This window comes from Amborella trichopoda, chromosome 4 (assembly GCF_054954075.1).
Source record: "Amborella trichopoda isolate Santa Cruz 75 chromosome 4, AtrichopodaSantaCruz75HAP2 v2.0, whole genome shotgun sequence".
In the NCBI taxonomy this organism is placed as follows: domain Eukaryota; kingdom Viridiplantae; phylum Streptophyta; class Magnoliopsida; order Amborellales; family Amborellaceae; genus Amborella; species Amborella trichopoda.
Genome location: NC_142339.1, coordinates 41,656,352 through 41,672,362, shown reverse-complemented (window position 1 = coordinate 41,672,362; position 16,011 = coordinate 41,656,352). Strand labels below are relative to the sequence as shown.

General features: G+C 36.6%; 1 protein-coding gene across 2 annotated transcripts; it reads right to left on the bottom strand.

Annotated features, from left to right (window-relative positions):
- Positions 1-3,003: 3,003 nt before the first annotated feature.
- LOC110007545 (uncharacterized) lies at positions 3,004-12,783 on the bottom strand. 2 transcript variants are annotated; one of them, XR_016053553.1, is made up of 4 exons: positions 12,224-12,681; positions 11,892-11,993; positions 4,184-4,374; positions 3,004-3,588 (listed from the first exon to the last, which is right to left on the bottom strand). XR_016053553.1 is itself a non-coding variant. In XM_088864033.1 (3 exons), exons 1-3 carry the CDS (start codon positions 12,497-12,499, stop codon positions 3,115-3,117), a joined length of 852 nt encoding a protein of 283 aa, XP_088720159.1. In that variant the 5' UTR covers positions 12,500-12,783; the 3' UTR covers positions 3,004-3,114. The 2 variants fall into 2 exon arrangements, 1 of the variants encoding a protein (XP_088720159.1); XM_088864033.1 differs by lacking the exon at positions 4,184-4,374 and having other exon boundaries at positions 12,224-12,783.
- Positions 12,784-16,011: the final 3,228 nt, after the last annotated feature.

Here is a 16,011-nt window from a genome sequence, read left to right as displayed (position 1 = left end):
ATCTTATTTTTTAGTCTATGTAAAGGGATGCTTCACTTCATTGTAAAAAAGTTGATGAGTTGAATAAAATTTGGTCTCGTGAATAGATTTTTCGGGTGGATTCCCTTGCTGAACTTGAGAGATGGTATATTCTCTCAACCTTAAGTTGAATTCCCTTGCAGACCTTGAGAGATGATATATTCCCTCAACCTTTTTTTTTTTTTTTTTTATGGATTTAGTTTCTCAATTTACATCAATTGATCTCAGAGCTGCATTAATTGGTATCAAAGCAAGTCAGACCTAGAGAGCAAGTTAGATTAGAGCAAGTCAGATCTAGAGAGCAAGTTAGATCCTGAGAGCAAGTTAGATCTAAGTAATCAAGCTAGCAAATTAGATTTAAGCAATCTAGCTAATCCTACTCCTATTATGGATTATCGTTGGGTAGAAAATTTTACTAAAGCCCTAGAGGATTTTCGAACTGAAGTACGTGAGATCAATTAGAGGTTGCAGCGGTTGGAGAACAACATGAAAAAGGTACCCACAACCACATTCATCTTGCACCAGTAATTTCATGACAAATGTAGGGTGTTGATTTCAAGCATACTAAAGAAATTTATAAGCCAGATCAGGCGTGTTCTGTAGAGAAGCCAGATCTGTCACGTCTTATAGAACGACCACGAAATTTTGACATTAAAATCGATCTCCCAAAATTTCATGGTCAAGCGTGTTCGTCGATTGAACTTGGTTATTTTTTGGAGTTGGATCCATTCCTGGTTGGGAAAAATCAGCCCAAGCTCGTATTCAACAATAACTTTTGGAACATAGTTGCAGGCATCAGTCTTGAAAAAATAGTATCAAGGCTCATGGTGGGACTTCATCACCAACTTTTGAGCTTAAGGTCGAGCTTCTCCCAACTCGAGGAGAATGATGCAAATAATAATAGGGTTGTTTTAATTTTTTATTATTATTTAGTTTCTCTCTTCAAGAATAAGAGAGGAGGTGCACAGGGATATTTTTGGGCATTGAGTTTTGTACGTGAGTTGATAATGATTGATTTGGGTTAATTAGTTATTGATTGATTTGTGTTAGTTAGTTTTGAATATAAATAGATAAGGTTAAATTTGGGGAGGTAGTTTAGGAGTATAAATAAGATAAAGTTGGATCTAAGGGGGGTTTATCTTCTCAACAACAAGTAACGTTGGGGTAAAACATGGGTTAGAAGCAAATATTTGGCCCGTGATTTTAAGAGAGAGAAAATAGGAAAGAAGAGATAAAATTGGAAAAGTGTAGAGAGAGTTTTTTTGCTTATCTTATTTTTTTAATCTATTTAAAGGGAGGTTTCCCTTCATTGTAAAAAACTTGATGAATTGAATAAAATTTACTATCATGAAGAGATTTTTGGGGTGGATTCCGTTGCAGACCTTGAGAGAGGGTATATTCTTTCAATCTTGGGGTGAATTCCCTTACAGACCTTGAGAGTCTACTCCTGCTATAGATTATCGTTGGGTTGAAAATTTTACTAAAGCCCTAGACGATTTTTGAACTGAAGTACGTGAGATGAATCAAGAGATGAATGAGAGGTTGCAGCGGTTGGAGAACAATCTTCGTTGTCCAAAAGTACTCACAACCACATTCATCTTGCACCAGTAATTCCACGACAAATCCAAGGTGTTGATTTCAAGTATATTAAAGAAATTTACAAGCTAGATCCACCGTGATTTATAGAGAAGCCATATCCGCCGCGTCCTATAGACGACCACGAAATTTTGACATTAAAATCAATCTCCCAAAATTTCACGGTCAAGGGTGTTCTTCGATTGAACTTGGTGTTTTTTTGAAGCCGGATCCATTCCTAGTTAGGAATAATCAGTCGAAGCTAGTATTCAACAATTACTCTTGGAACACACATCAGTCTTGAAGAAAAAGTATCGACGCTCATGGTGGGACTTCATCACCAACTTTTGAGCTCGAGGTCGAGCTTCACCCAACCTGGGGAGAATGATGCAAATAATATTAGGGTTATTTTAATTTTTTATTATTCTTTAGTTGATCTCTTCAGGAATAAGAGAGGAGGTGCACAGGGATATTTGTGGGCATTGAGTTTATGTGTGAGTTGATATTTATGGATTGGGTTAGTTAGTTTAGGAATACAAATATGATAAGGTTAAATCTAAGGGGTTTATCTTTTCAACTTGGGAATGTTTTGGATAAAACGTAGTTTAAGAGAGAAGATATTTTTTTAGTACGTGATGGAGTGCACGTGAATTTAAGAGAGAAAAGATAGGGATGAGAGAAAATAGGGAGATAAAATAGGAATGTCAGTTCTTTAACTTCTTTTCTTTTTTTTTTAAGTCTATTAAAAGGGACATTTCCCTTCATTGTAAAAATGGTGGATGAGTTATGAAGAGATTTTTGGGGTGAATTCCCTTGCAGATATTAAGAAAGGGTATATTCTCTCAAGCTTGGGGTGAATTCCCCTGCAGATCTTGAGAGATGGTATATTCTCTCGAACCTTTTCGTTTTTCTTTTTATTTTTATGGTGTTATTATTTCTCTACATCAATTTACATCAATTGGTATCATAATTGTATTAGCATGTCACCAGATGGCTTGGTCTATAACGTTTGATATGAAACCTTAAGTTCTTCTATGATTTAAGGATAGATCTGAGTAAATTGTTTATTAATGTTATTTATCTATTATCTATTTATTAGGATTGTTATTATTTTAATTAAGACTAACAATCGCGGCCACCACCACCACCACCAACACTCCTACTACCATTGCATTGCCACCACTGTCACACTATATTTCACCATCACACTATCACTACAACCATTACCATCACACCCCATCATAATAATTTATAACTCCAATTGTCACAAGAAAACATCCAAAGGGAACAAATAACAATCCACCAAATTACCATTTGGGCAATTATAAATTGAAGAACCATTTGATAAGATTATGCAACAAACGGTTTCTAAGATCCGAACAGAGAAGGAAACAATAATGTAAAGTAAAATTTCTAAATCACGTCAACAAAGACAATTATTATTATTAATCTATTATTATATATCTTTCTGCATAAATGCCAATACAACACACATTGAGCAAGAACATTGACATCATAGGGCTAACAAGTATTAGACGTGGCCTTGCGCCACATCCATGGTTCTGAGGGGCATCTAGGCAAAGGAGGAAGCATCATCTTCCTACGATACAGACCAAAAGGCCATCCCTCACAGAAACTCAACTTCTCCAACAGAGACCTCCATGCACAGTCTAGAAAAATTTCTTTTCTCTCTACCGGGCTCGAACAACACGATAAATCACTCCTCACTGAGAACCACACTTCTTCTTCTTCTTCCTCTTCTTCTTCTTCTTCATGTCCTTCTCTCTCTTGATTTTCTTTGACTTGTAGTGATATGTTGAACCCAAATTTGCTGTGCAAATAGGCGAGTAGAGGCTTCGCTTCTTCTTCCACAGGAGCGATGGTTAACTCTCCGGTGACAGGCGAGATTACCCATTTGAGGCCTTCACAGAGAGAGCTATCTTTGTGCCGGTGCCTTGCTTCCAATGCGAGTCTTCTAACTGCAAAAACAATACGCTGGGATTCCAGAGAGATGTTAGATTCTTGAATCATATGAATGTTTCGCAAAGTATTTGACAAATCGAACCAGACCCAGAAACGGGCCTAACCAGGCAGGTCCCAGGAAGGTCAAAAAGTGTTAGAAAAAATTAACAAAAAATACAAATCCTAAAAATTATGAAAATAATATTTAAAACATAATCAAACAAAGCATATCCTAATGAAGTTTGAAAAGTAGTGAAAAATATGAATTTTAAAAAATCAATTTGTGTGGTATTTTAGACAATCTAAAAAAAAAAGGAAAAATGTAAACATGGCCAAAATACATTCCAATTTTTGCTAAAATGATAATAAAAACTAAAAAAAATAAAAAAAATAAAAAACATTAAAAACAAATTCCTCAATTTTTAGGATTTTATATATAATTTTTTGAACTTTTTTAGTATAACCGGCTAGACCAATTATACCGGCCAAAAGCCGCTCAGCTAATGGCCGGTTCTGAGTTGGATAGGCCGATTTGTCGAACATTGGTTTTGCCTGTGCATAACTTCGTGTTGTGATATGCAAGACACATAGAGAGAGGATGAGCGATGAAGTTTTAGAGATTAGAGACATTTGTTTCTGCATCTTCCTCATCCATGTCGCTAGGGAGCATTTCCTCAGCATTGAGATCTTGGGGGGAACGTTTTCCGGAGGGGAAAGAATGCCAATGTGTGAAACCATGCTTCAAGCGAAAGTGGAGTAGTTTACAAGGGGTTGGGTGCCTCTTTGCCTCCTCCAACATGCCAAAATTCATCTTTAAATCTGCAAGAACCAATGCTTCAATGCTGTCCTGTACTTATAACTGTAGAGAGAGAGATTATAAGTGTAGAGAGAGAAAGAGATAGAGAGAGATGACTGTTTATCTTAAAGCTAAGTTGTTGGGATCATCCCTTAGGGGTAAAGCTAACGTTGTTTGAGGCGGTTAACAGTTCATGTTAAGACTGACTTGTTACCAACCCTCAAACTGGGACGTACTACGGTATAGCTTTATAACTTCGAGAAAAGGTCTCACATATTTGTGACATTTTATTCACATGATCTATATGCCCTTGATATTGCCTCCAACTAAGGGTTAAAATGGGGCGGGCCCTTGTCCAAGTCATATTCTAAGTATTTAGGATCGGCCATATGAATTATGTTCTGTTATTCTTCTCTATCAAGGTCATACCTTCAGTAAAACCAAAAGTCATAATATCTTTTTTCAAAATCTCCAACCATGTCTTTTTGGGTAGCCTTTGACTTGAACCAAATCAAACCTCCTAACCGGTGTTGTAATAGCTCTACGCTACACTCAGCTAGCCCACCTAAGTCTACTTTGTTAGTATTTTTTATTTTATATATACTTGTATGTATTTCAAAATAGTAATGATTTTATGGTTCTTTTCCTAATATGTTTTTATAAAGAGAGAAAGTTGTGGGTTTGATTGCTACATTAAAGAGGAGAGTGTTAATCAAGTGGTATTTAAGAGTAGGTATTCACATATCTTATACTCTTAATATAAAGGTGAGAGACACGGTACATGTGTGGAGCACGCGACGCATGTGACGCGCACGTGCACATCAAGGGCGTTTAATGATACACTTTGCACTATAATTGGGTCCTTTTCCCATACGAGAGAGTGAATTCCAGCATACTTTTGAGCCTATCAATTCCAACACACTTTTGAGCTCTCAACATACATTTTGTTGGAAATGTAGCCTATCGGGACCTTTTTCTTTCAGAAACTCATTTTTCCAATAATGATACAAAAGCCATATTGAAGTATATGTGAAATCACATGTGGTTAACATGAGGCACTGTCATATACATAGATCCATTTTTTAGCTTTAAGAGGATGTATCTCTGGAGGAAAAAACTCAGTACCACTGGAGGAAAAACCCAGTAGTGTATTTGGTTTCCTTGTAAATTGTGGGAATGCTTAGATGACATCCTATTACATGAGTCATTAGTGGACTAATGACATGTTTAGCTCATTACATATGATTAACAATTTGGGGACAATTTGTTAATCCTAATTAGCTAAACTTGAGGGAATTAAGGCAGGAGTTACATTTGGATCTCAACTCCTATAGACCATGAATATGAGAGTTACAAACTAATGTGTTCTTTATAAAATGATGTTAACCCCTCTAAAGAAAAAAGAAAAAGCTAATAGAAAAATAAAGATGGAAGGTGAAGGAGATTCACCAAAAGAACTTTCAAGGTAGCCTGTCACCTGATGGCTTGGTCTATAGGATTTGGTACGGAACTTTAAGTCCCTCGTGTGATTTAAGGACATATCCGTGTAAGTTGTTTATCGAGTTTATTTATTTATGTATTGATTTTCATTTATTGGGACTAACATATTTCCCTGAAAAACCTGGGAGATAAAAGTGGATTCATCTCGCTCTCTACTTGTTTTTCCTCTTTCTCTGGCTAAGACTTCATAAGACTCTGATGTCTAGTGTGTATGTTTCAAACTCGGGTGCACAGAGCTTCGAAACCCCAAAAGAGACGTCTCAGCTTTCTATATCTCGAGGATGGATTGCCCTTCTTATGTACATCAAAAAGAGTACCGAAAGCGGGGGTTGGGGGCAAATATTGTCTTAAGATAGCGCTCTTGTGTGCTCGAAAATAAGAAGGTTTGAAGCTTCAATTTTCAGAATTTGTACTATCTTTTTGCCCAATTTTCACCCACCCATTCCTAACATACTTTTCCTCATCTTATCTCTTATTGAAGTCCTACCTAAGATATCTTGTACATATTTATTCTGAATTTTATCATTCCTTGTCTAGCCACAACCATTTCGATATCTTCATCTCAACTACACTCAACCTAAGGATATGTTGTTCCTTGACCGCCCAACATTATGTTCCATAAAAGCATGGTTGGTCTTAAAGGCCTTAGAGAACTCCACCTTCAATCTCACTCATATACGGCGATCACATAAATTTCTTGACGTACATCTCAAATTTGTCCACTCAGCTCTAATTCCATGTGCAATATCTTCCTCAATCTCTCCATTCTCCTAGATTATCAACCCTAAATGTTGAAAACAATCTCTTTTAGGTATTTATTAACCATCAATCTTAATTATTTCCTCTTTTCTACTCCTATTATGACTAAACTTACCTTCTATATATTTTGTCTTGGCTGGGCTAATTTTAAAAACCCTTAGATTCTAGTGCATACCTCTAACGTTCTAACTTTGTGTAGACGTTGCCTATAGTTTAATCAATCAAAACTAAAAAAGGGACGTACCAGTCTGGTACTAGCCCTTGCCCTAGCCCTGTCCTCGAGCCACAATTTGTGGCATAAGCCCTACTTTTTTTAGAGTAGGGCAGGATTGAAGATCATAGTAAGTCTTCTTTTATTTTGGAACTTTGTTTTGGAGGTTTGAATTTACGGTTGTAAACTTCCCCAGAAGCAATTGGTTTTGAAGTTTGCACTAGAAAATTTTGAGTAACATTGTCCTCCAAAACAATTAAAATTTGCACTTGATTTTTCTTACTCTCTCTTCAAAATTAGTTAACAAATCGAATACGGAGTTGTTGCTGTACAACAAATAGGAGGAGAAACTGAACTTCCATTTAAAGAACCAAAGAAAAAAAAGGCAAACTTATGCCTTGGTTGCCACTTAACCAGACTATCATCCCAAATAGTCGTATAATTTTCTTTATAGTTAATTAAATTTTTCATTGAGAAAATGAAAATCATTACATGAGTCATAAAGAGCAAAATGGCAAAACGTCAAGACATTCATACATAGGCCACCAAGACATTCACTGATTGCAACACCTTCTCCCAACTTCAAATCCATTGCCGACCTACCCCCCCAGAAAAACAATAAAGAAAACACTGCCGTCCCTATCTCCAACAACCATGATAGAAAGAGACGGCAAATTGGTATAGAGTGAATGTCATAAATATACCATTTGTTAAAATTCATGTAATTGCCTCCTATGAAAGGTCCATGGAAAAATGAAAAATGAAAAATGACCAAAGGCCTCGCTTATAAATCAAGTAAACCTCATCTTGACTATAGCACCCAAAAAAACTCTATCTTTCAAATTTAAAGCAAGAAATGAAACATGTTAGTAGAAATACTAATATTTTAAGGGCTTATATATAATGAGACTATTTACTATGAGTATAAGGAGGTCACAATTACTTATAAACATTCGATGTGAAATCAGATAGCTTGGATGTGTCACAAAGTTCAAAAAAAAAAAAAAGGTTGAACTTTGAGGTTGTCTAGGGCAACTAATACAACCACCCAATTTCACATCCAATGGTCAAGATTAATTGTGTCCACCTTGCACAGAAGATAAATGGTCTCATTATATACTTTTCTTTATTTTAGTGAGTGTTCATTATGACAACCCCCAAAAAAAAAAAAAAGACTCTGGCTTTCAAATTTAACATATGTTAGTATTTTTATGTATGTTATAAAACAACTAGGGTGCTTTGTATAGTGTGCAGTTTATACAAAATAGTATCTTAAACAATCAAGATAAGTTGCTAAAAGATGCAGTGCTTGGTACCAAAAACCCTTGCAATAACCTAAAAATCTATTTTTACTTTTAAGTATAAAAGTTTTTTTAAAAAAAAAATGTTAAAAACTTTATTGATGGAGAAGAGATTACCAAATGCTTGCATCATTGGACAACAAAAGCAAAGGTAAGTAACGCCCCTTTTAGGAAGAGAATCAGCCAAAGAATTTACCTCTTTATAAACTTGGTTGAACGAAATCCTTAAAGAATCTGCCAAATCTAGAGTTTGATACCAAATAGATCTATGTTCCTAAGGTACTCTTTGATCCTTTTTACACCATTTAATCACATTCATGGAGTCTCCTTCTATTGCACAATATACCCTCAAATCTTTGTCTTTGAAAATCTTTTGACCTTGAAAACGCACTGCAAATTCAGCATAATTGGCAGTTGCCAAACCCAACAGGTCAACATACAAGAAAACCACTGCGCCATTCCAATCCCTAATAACTCCCCCTATGCCAACATCACTCTGGTTACCAACAATTATGAAAGTTAAAGCTCTAAAAAATATGTAGATAGAAAAGATTTATAAACGCATAACTAGTTTTAGGTCTAAATAATGTGTTTAAAGACACTTTACTTTTAGGTCTTGAAATCTTTTTCTTTTCGTATGAATAAATGAGCTTGAGATGATCACCAAGAGGCTTTTCCAAAGTTAAAACAGCATTTTTTGGTGGATTTTTGAGGTAAACTTTACTTCTATAATATAAAATTGACACCTTATATAAACCTTTCCTTTTCATATCGTTTTGGTAATTTTTAAGGCGAAATTCCTGAGACACCAGCAGTGAGCCGAGCTGACGCAAGGGTTAGGGCCAAAGTCTTTCTTTTTTTTTCTTGTCGCACATCATACACATGATTAGGCCCTTTCCTGGTGTATGGGGACCTGACTTTTGACCGAGGTTAATACATTTGATGAGGATCAAGTATATTTCTAACCGCCCTATACTTTGCCATATCTCACGGTGTTTACCACGAGTTACAGCCTATACTCCACTGTTTCAACAACCAATAGGGTTGCAGCTCTCTGTAATTATCCATTTGAGACTAAAAATTTGTTAATCCCTCCTACATTGTTTTTGTTGCGTCACCCATTCAAGCCCGCAAAGATATGGACGTGCACAACATAACCTATAGAGCTTTGCGTTTATATGTATGAACGGAAAAACATGCAATCAAGTAAATAAATAAATATAGCAGGAAACATAAGATCGATTTGGTTTACTACATTCATGAGAGAAAGAGATAATCAATCCACTAAAAATATTGGAATACAACTTTTTTCCAAGATGCAAGGTCTTCTATTCTTCTTCTAAATGCATTCTTTCTCCAGGTTTTCCTTCCCTCGTGCTCTTCTCTCCAAGAGGCTACTTCCCTAATGTGGATTCTCTCTATATTAGGCTCCAGTCTACCTCAAAGGAACTTTCTTTCTCTCTCTAAGAGGATCTCCTCTTCTCTCTGACTTTCTTTCTTTTTGGTTCTCACCTAAGAGGCTTTTCTCCTCTCTTCTCTCTTTCTCTAGAAAACCATACCAAGCTCTTTTTGGTTCTCACCTAAGAGGCTTCTCTCTTCTCTCTTTCTCTAGAAAAGGATACCAATAATAGGGCTGGCAACAAGCCATGCTTAGGTTGGGCCTACACCAGCCCTAGCCGAACCATAGTTCCTATAGGGTCAGCTTGGATTTAACTGAGCCAAAACGGCCTTGGCCCAAGCCCGTTCCTAGCCCTATCAGGGCCGGTCCAAGCTGGACAAGGCCAAGCCAAAAAATAAAAATAAAAAGCAAGAAAAATAATAACGAAAAAGGGAATCGGGCCAGGGCAAACCAGTTGGTCATAGCCCAAGCCCAGCCCAGCTTTACCCTCAAGCTATAGTTGCATGGCACTGGCCTGGCCCTCAGGCTACATTTTGTTACCTAGGCCCTAAATATTTTTGGCTCCAAACTGACCGGGGTAATACTAAGGAAGCCCCACCTTTCTAAGCCTCCCTCAAATGGGGTAATACCAAGGAAGCCCCATCATATAGGATGGGACTCTCCCAACATTCGGAACATATTTTTTTCGAAGGTTTTCTATCAGTGTTTTATTGATAGAAATAAAAAAAAAAAGGTTTTCCATCAAATTTTTCCCCTTGTTCGGAATTGAAACCAAACCCTAGCCAAGTCGTTGGCGAAGGCAAATTTCTATGGGGACTTTGTGTGGAGTACTTTTGTTGGGCATACATTTAAGAGAAGGTTTAACAATGTTTCGTTGGGCTTAGTTATATCATGCATTTTTCATGTTATGGGAGTTTAATATCATGAAAATAGCAAGAACATAATCCCTTGTTAAAGCAAATAGTTGATTTCGTTTTAAAGTCTACTTTTCATCCCTTTTGGAACTTTATGGAGTTTCGAATGTTTGAACTTCTTGTGTCTAATCTAGACTTTACCATAAGCTTCTTCAATTTAGTTCAATGTTTGATCACTCCGGCTAGCCAGCTCAGATTTGCCACCCCTGTTTGAGCCCGAGTATCCTCGAATTGGGTGTCCACCTAGGGGATCTTAAAAAAATTGTAACAAAATTTAAAAAATAAGAATTATATATATATATATATATATATATATATATATATATATTATTATGCTTTCTATCATTTTGACAAAGATTGGATAGTGTTTTGGGCCATGAATACTTTTTTTTTTTTAATAGTTTATTTTTCTACGGAGAAGGAGCATGCCATTTTCCCTTTCAAAAACGCAAAGCGCTTTATATGGGAAGACGCCCCAACAAAGTGTTGTATTGGCATACTAGAGACAAGACCTCAATCAACACAAAAGCAAATCCTTTTGTAAGGAATCACACGTCATTCGATTATAATGGTAAATGCAAAAGCCAACAAGGAGTGTCGCCCCCACCATCTCAAACTTTGAGAAATGCTTTTGGGGATCCATTGAGCATAATCAAGAAGCTAGGATTGCAAATGGATGCTAACATCCATCAAAATGCTGAGGTTTTTTTCCTCAAAAATTCCAGACAGCTCAGCAATGGAACCTTCCACCCACTGCCAAAACACACCTTTGTCACTGACATCGTGATGCTCAGGACATATTAATCTGATTGTCGATGAGAATGAACCCTAGAATTGATGAGAAGCACTCTATAGTGTGACCACGACAAAGGTAAAGTATTCATCAAATAATAAATTCGTGAAACACATAAACTCTAACATGTCATTATTCATAAACCATGTACTTCAGTTCGGGAGAAAAAATTTAAATATTCAAATTCACATCTCTACCAAACATGAAAAACTATCCAAACAGCAAAATCATTCCTCACAATCTTGTATGCAAAGTCTTCGTGCATGCTGCATTTTATGTTACAAGATCTCCAAACGATCAATTACTCTACTATTTCGACAACATAAAGCATTGTGTTGCCATAGGATAAAACTTCGTCAATAGAACAACAGCACTTGAAATTATTCTACTGTTTACATAAGAATACTAAACATTGTCTTCCCACCTCATTAACTCCTAACAGACCCACAAGGAAACCATAATTCCCAAAGCTATGTCCCCAAAATTGGACCAAACTTCAAAAGCATTATTATGTTTCACATGATTTGAATGACAATCCTATACATGATTCTAATAGCTCCAATTTCCTTACATCATGAGCAAGGTAAAGAATTTAACAATCTTCAGTTAGGAAAGATTCAGGTGTCAACCATGGTACCAAAGAGAAGAGAAGGAAATAAATACCGGGTACGCATCCAGTGCGAAGGGAGCAAGAGCCATGCGCAGGCATCTGATGGCCGAATCGCGATCTGCATCAGTCCCTTTCCTCAAAAGCTCAATGAATTTCTACAGATGCAAAGACCTCAGATCAGACAATCAAAAGCTCAAGCGAGAGAGAGAGAGAGAGGGAGGGAGAGTACTATGAAACTTGACACATTTAAAATCCACAGATGATCAAGACTCCAGATGGGTGCAGAGAGAGAGAGAGATTACAACGAAATTCAACACATTTAAAATTCCTAGATGTCCAAAGACCCCACAATGAAACACAAAGGAAGAGTGAGCAAGAGAGATACTTGTTTATGCAACCGGAAGAGGAGGCGGTGATCATCGAGAACAGAGGGAGCATGGCGTTGGAGGAGATGGAGCGCGGAGTCGACATCGCCAGACCCCAGAGACTGGCGGATCTGCTGGATAAGCAAGCGGGAATGGTAGGAGGAGGAAGAAAGAGAAAGAGTAGGAGAGAGAGAAGGCGAAGAAGAGGGCGAGGAGGGGTGGAGGAGATTATCAGCGATGGCGTAATCAAGAACGATAGAATCCAGGGCGTCCCAATTCACAGGCATCGACTCCATCTGCAAGTGTCTAATCTCCCTCTCTCTCTCTCTCTCTCTCTCTACAGAATCCGAGTAAGTTACTTGCGCATCCCACACTTATCTCTCTCTAGAAACGAGGAAAGGAATTCGTCGTGCATTTTTACGACGATTGGGACATAACCGGCCGGGGTTTGCGCGATCGTTTGTTTTACGGAAATCACGAAAATGGGAATAAGCGTAAATTCTCTCAATGAACGCGGGTACGTTATTTTTCCATAGAATATGGCTGGTAATTTAGGGATTTCGTGAAAGTATTTTCATTTGGGGGGAATTATCCTGTATGATTAGGTGTATGAGTTTTTTAACGTCAATTGGTCGCAGCTCTCTTTTCACACATATTGACATCTAATTGATGTGAAAAAAACTCGGGCACCTAATTACCTGGGGTGTTCTTTTGTGTCAAAATACTTTCATGAAAAAAATTTCACAGATATTAAGCATGCCCTTAGTAATTGAGAAAGTTGTTTTTCTTTAGACCATAAAACATTTGGGAATGCAAGAAAAGGTCAAGGTAGAAAACCAACGACTAGGATGTTTGGAATCCTAATGTGATAACTCCTTGTGAAAACAGGGGAAATCTGTTGACAACAATTTCATTTGTTTCCTAACCTAAAACTCTTAAGTTGTTAATTTAACTGGCAATTATGAAACTCGTTGTTTAGAGATTAAAATTTATCATTTGATTGAATTTTTTTAATTTTAATCAATTCATATAATTACTTACAAAATGAATGGTTTAGATCATAAATTATTAATATTATCTCTCTCCCCCATCCATCTCCCTTTCATTTTCATAGTATATTATAATTACATCAAATTTAGCACTTTGTTGCTTATACAATGCGATTCTATTGATGGATAACATGTTCGCCCTTTCTTCAACTAGTTAGCAGATCCAACGTCCACGTCTAGCTTTGAGTCAAATTGAAGAAAATAATATTAACTCCTTTAAAAATCAGGTGGGGCTTTATTATTTGGGTGCGGTTTGTATAAAAACTAGGCTCTAAACAGCCAAATTAGAGCCTACCTTCATAGAATATCGAGAAATGTGGCTTCAATGTTGAAAATCTTAGTGATAGCCTTAAGATATATTTTCATCTTTATTTATCAAGTTCAAAGCTTCAAAAATAGTGTAGATCAACATATCTATGAAAACTTGAAAATCGACGGTCCAAAAATGCGTTACAAAATATACTATTTTCAGAACTTGAAATTCATTTTTTTCTCATGTTCATGCATCTTGATATCGAGATGATCAATTTGAGGATATTTGGGCATCAAAACAACTTCTTCTAATGAAATTTTTGATGTAGGCTTAAATTTGATTGTTTAGAACCTCGGCTCTATATAAACTTTTCCCTAAATATTAGAGCAATGCAATGTCCCAAGCTCAAATCCTACCTCTCAACTACCCAAAAATGTATTAAGTCCTCTGATAATCAGTGCTAAGCATTATCCTAAATCTCAAATTTTAGAAATTTTTTATAACTCGAGTGAAATGCATCTTATAACTGATGATGAGGCCTTTTGAGTTTTACTTTTGTAGACACCCGCCTTTGAAGTTTGGCTTGGGGAATTCTCAAAAACTTGTAACCCCGAAGCCTAGGGACCATACTAGTACAGTGAACCACTGATCACATGAGACATTAGTCCACAACCTAAACCGCAATCCAGACTTAGAATATCCTCATACTCCCCCAATATTCCATGAAACCCATTTTTATTAAGAAACTATTCAAAATTCGTTGAATCGGAATATACTGGGGACAAATCGGGCTAAAATCTCAACAAATAGGAATCTTGGAACAAACCTCCTAGACTAGAGATAGAACTTTGTTAGCAATGCAGTATGCATCACTAGGTCTATTGGGCTCAGCACACGTGTCACATCTAGATGTACGGCTCAGATTAAGTTGGACATCTGGTCATGCATCTGTGGGGCCCTTCACCTATTTATGGGCCTCTTCCAGTGATGTTTTACGGAAACTCTTCCGAGTTTGGGAGACGAAACCAAAACCCTACCCTCGCAATCTTCAATCCAGTAAACCCCAAGAAAACTCCAGCAAAAACTAGGTCAAACCAAACCCAAAACCATATGTAACTCAAAATTAGAATAGCCAAACTCTGCAATGAACATCTCTTCTAAACCATAAAGACTTGGATGAACATTTTCAAGCAAACTCTCTCCCTCGAGTTCAACATGAACTTCCCGTTCTGCATATCTCGAAGGAGAAAGGAGCAAAGACACACCCTTCCCGTTTGTTCTATGTTTCTAAACTCTTTCAACAACTCTCTTTTTGTTGTCTCGTACATTTCTAAAATATTTCTTTTAGTGTTGCCTGACTAACTTAGGGTTAGGCGGTTTATGTCTTTGATTATGTTCAAAATCTGTATATCTGAGTATATGGCATTACTACTGAGGGTTTCTATAAGGGGTCATCATTTGTTAAGGTCTGAGAGATGCGCAGAATGGTTTGTAGGCCAGGAGAGCTTCATGGTCTCATGTATGTGGTAGTAAGCCTATGAGAACAAGGATTATAATCCAAACAAACTACCAGACAACATGTACACATGACGACCGCATTTCAAGAAGCAACCCTTCATAAGGATATATATACAAGTGCATAGAGCGAATCCCACCTGCACCATAGTGATGTTTATCCGCAAATCTATGTCGATCTCTGAGTGAGATCAATTCAAATTGATGCAAAATGAGTTAAAGTTTGCAGATCATTAGAGGCGTGGGGGTTGCTGAATTTATAGATCTAATATTTCTTGCATATCTAGTCCTTTTCTAGATCTACTGCCAGTGCTAGCAATAGATTCCACCTTCTAGACCTTATGAAGCTTAAAAATTCTAATTAAATTTTCTAGAATATGAAAATAAACCAAAAATCAAATAAATGACTAATTAAATAAGCAAAGAAGAAAATACTTACCTCAGGAAAATTGAAACTTAAAGTTTCAAGCTTGGATTAGGCCACTATTCGCCACCATCTCCTTTTATTGAATACTCTTTGTCGCTGGAATTTGATTAGAATGCCTTCATTTTGGGTTCTAAGGCTTTCAGAGGCTTTCGGGATCCTAGATCTATAGTTTCCCTCAAGATTTCTATGAAAAGAAGATGGTTCCCAAGGTTTTTTAGGTTTTTTGGGGCATCCTAGATTTTTCTATGATTATTTTAGAATTTTTTGGGTTCTTTTGGGATTTTTCTAATTTTCTAGAATTTTTATAATTTTCTAGGAGTTTTTAGTCTATTTTCTATTTTCGATGATTTTCTAGGCAATTCTAGCTATTTTCTAAATTTTTTGGATTTCTAATGATTTTCAGAGACTTTTCAGGTATTTTATAGAGATTTTTGAGGGACTTATATAGGTTTGGCCTTGGGGTAAGATGGATATTTTTAAGACTAATCTTTAAGCTTCCAATCTAATTGGGAAAGGCGTATTTTGTTCATTTTTAGGCTCATCTTTTCCAATAACCCACTTATA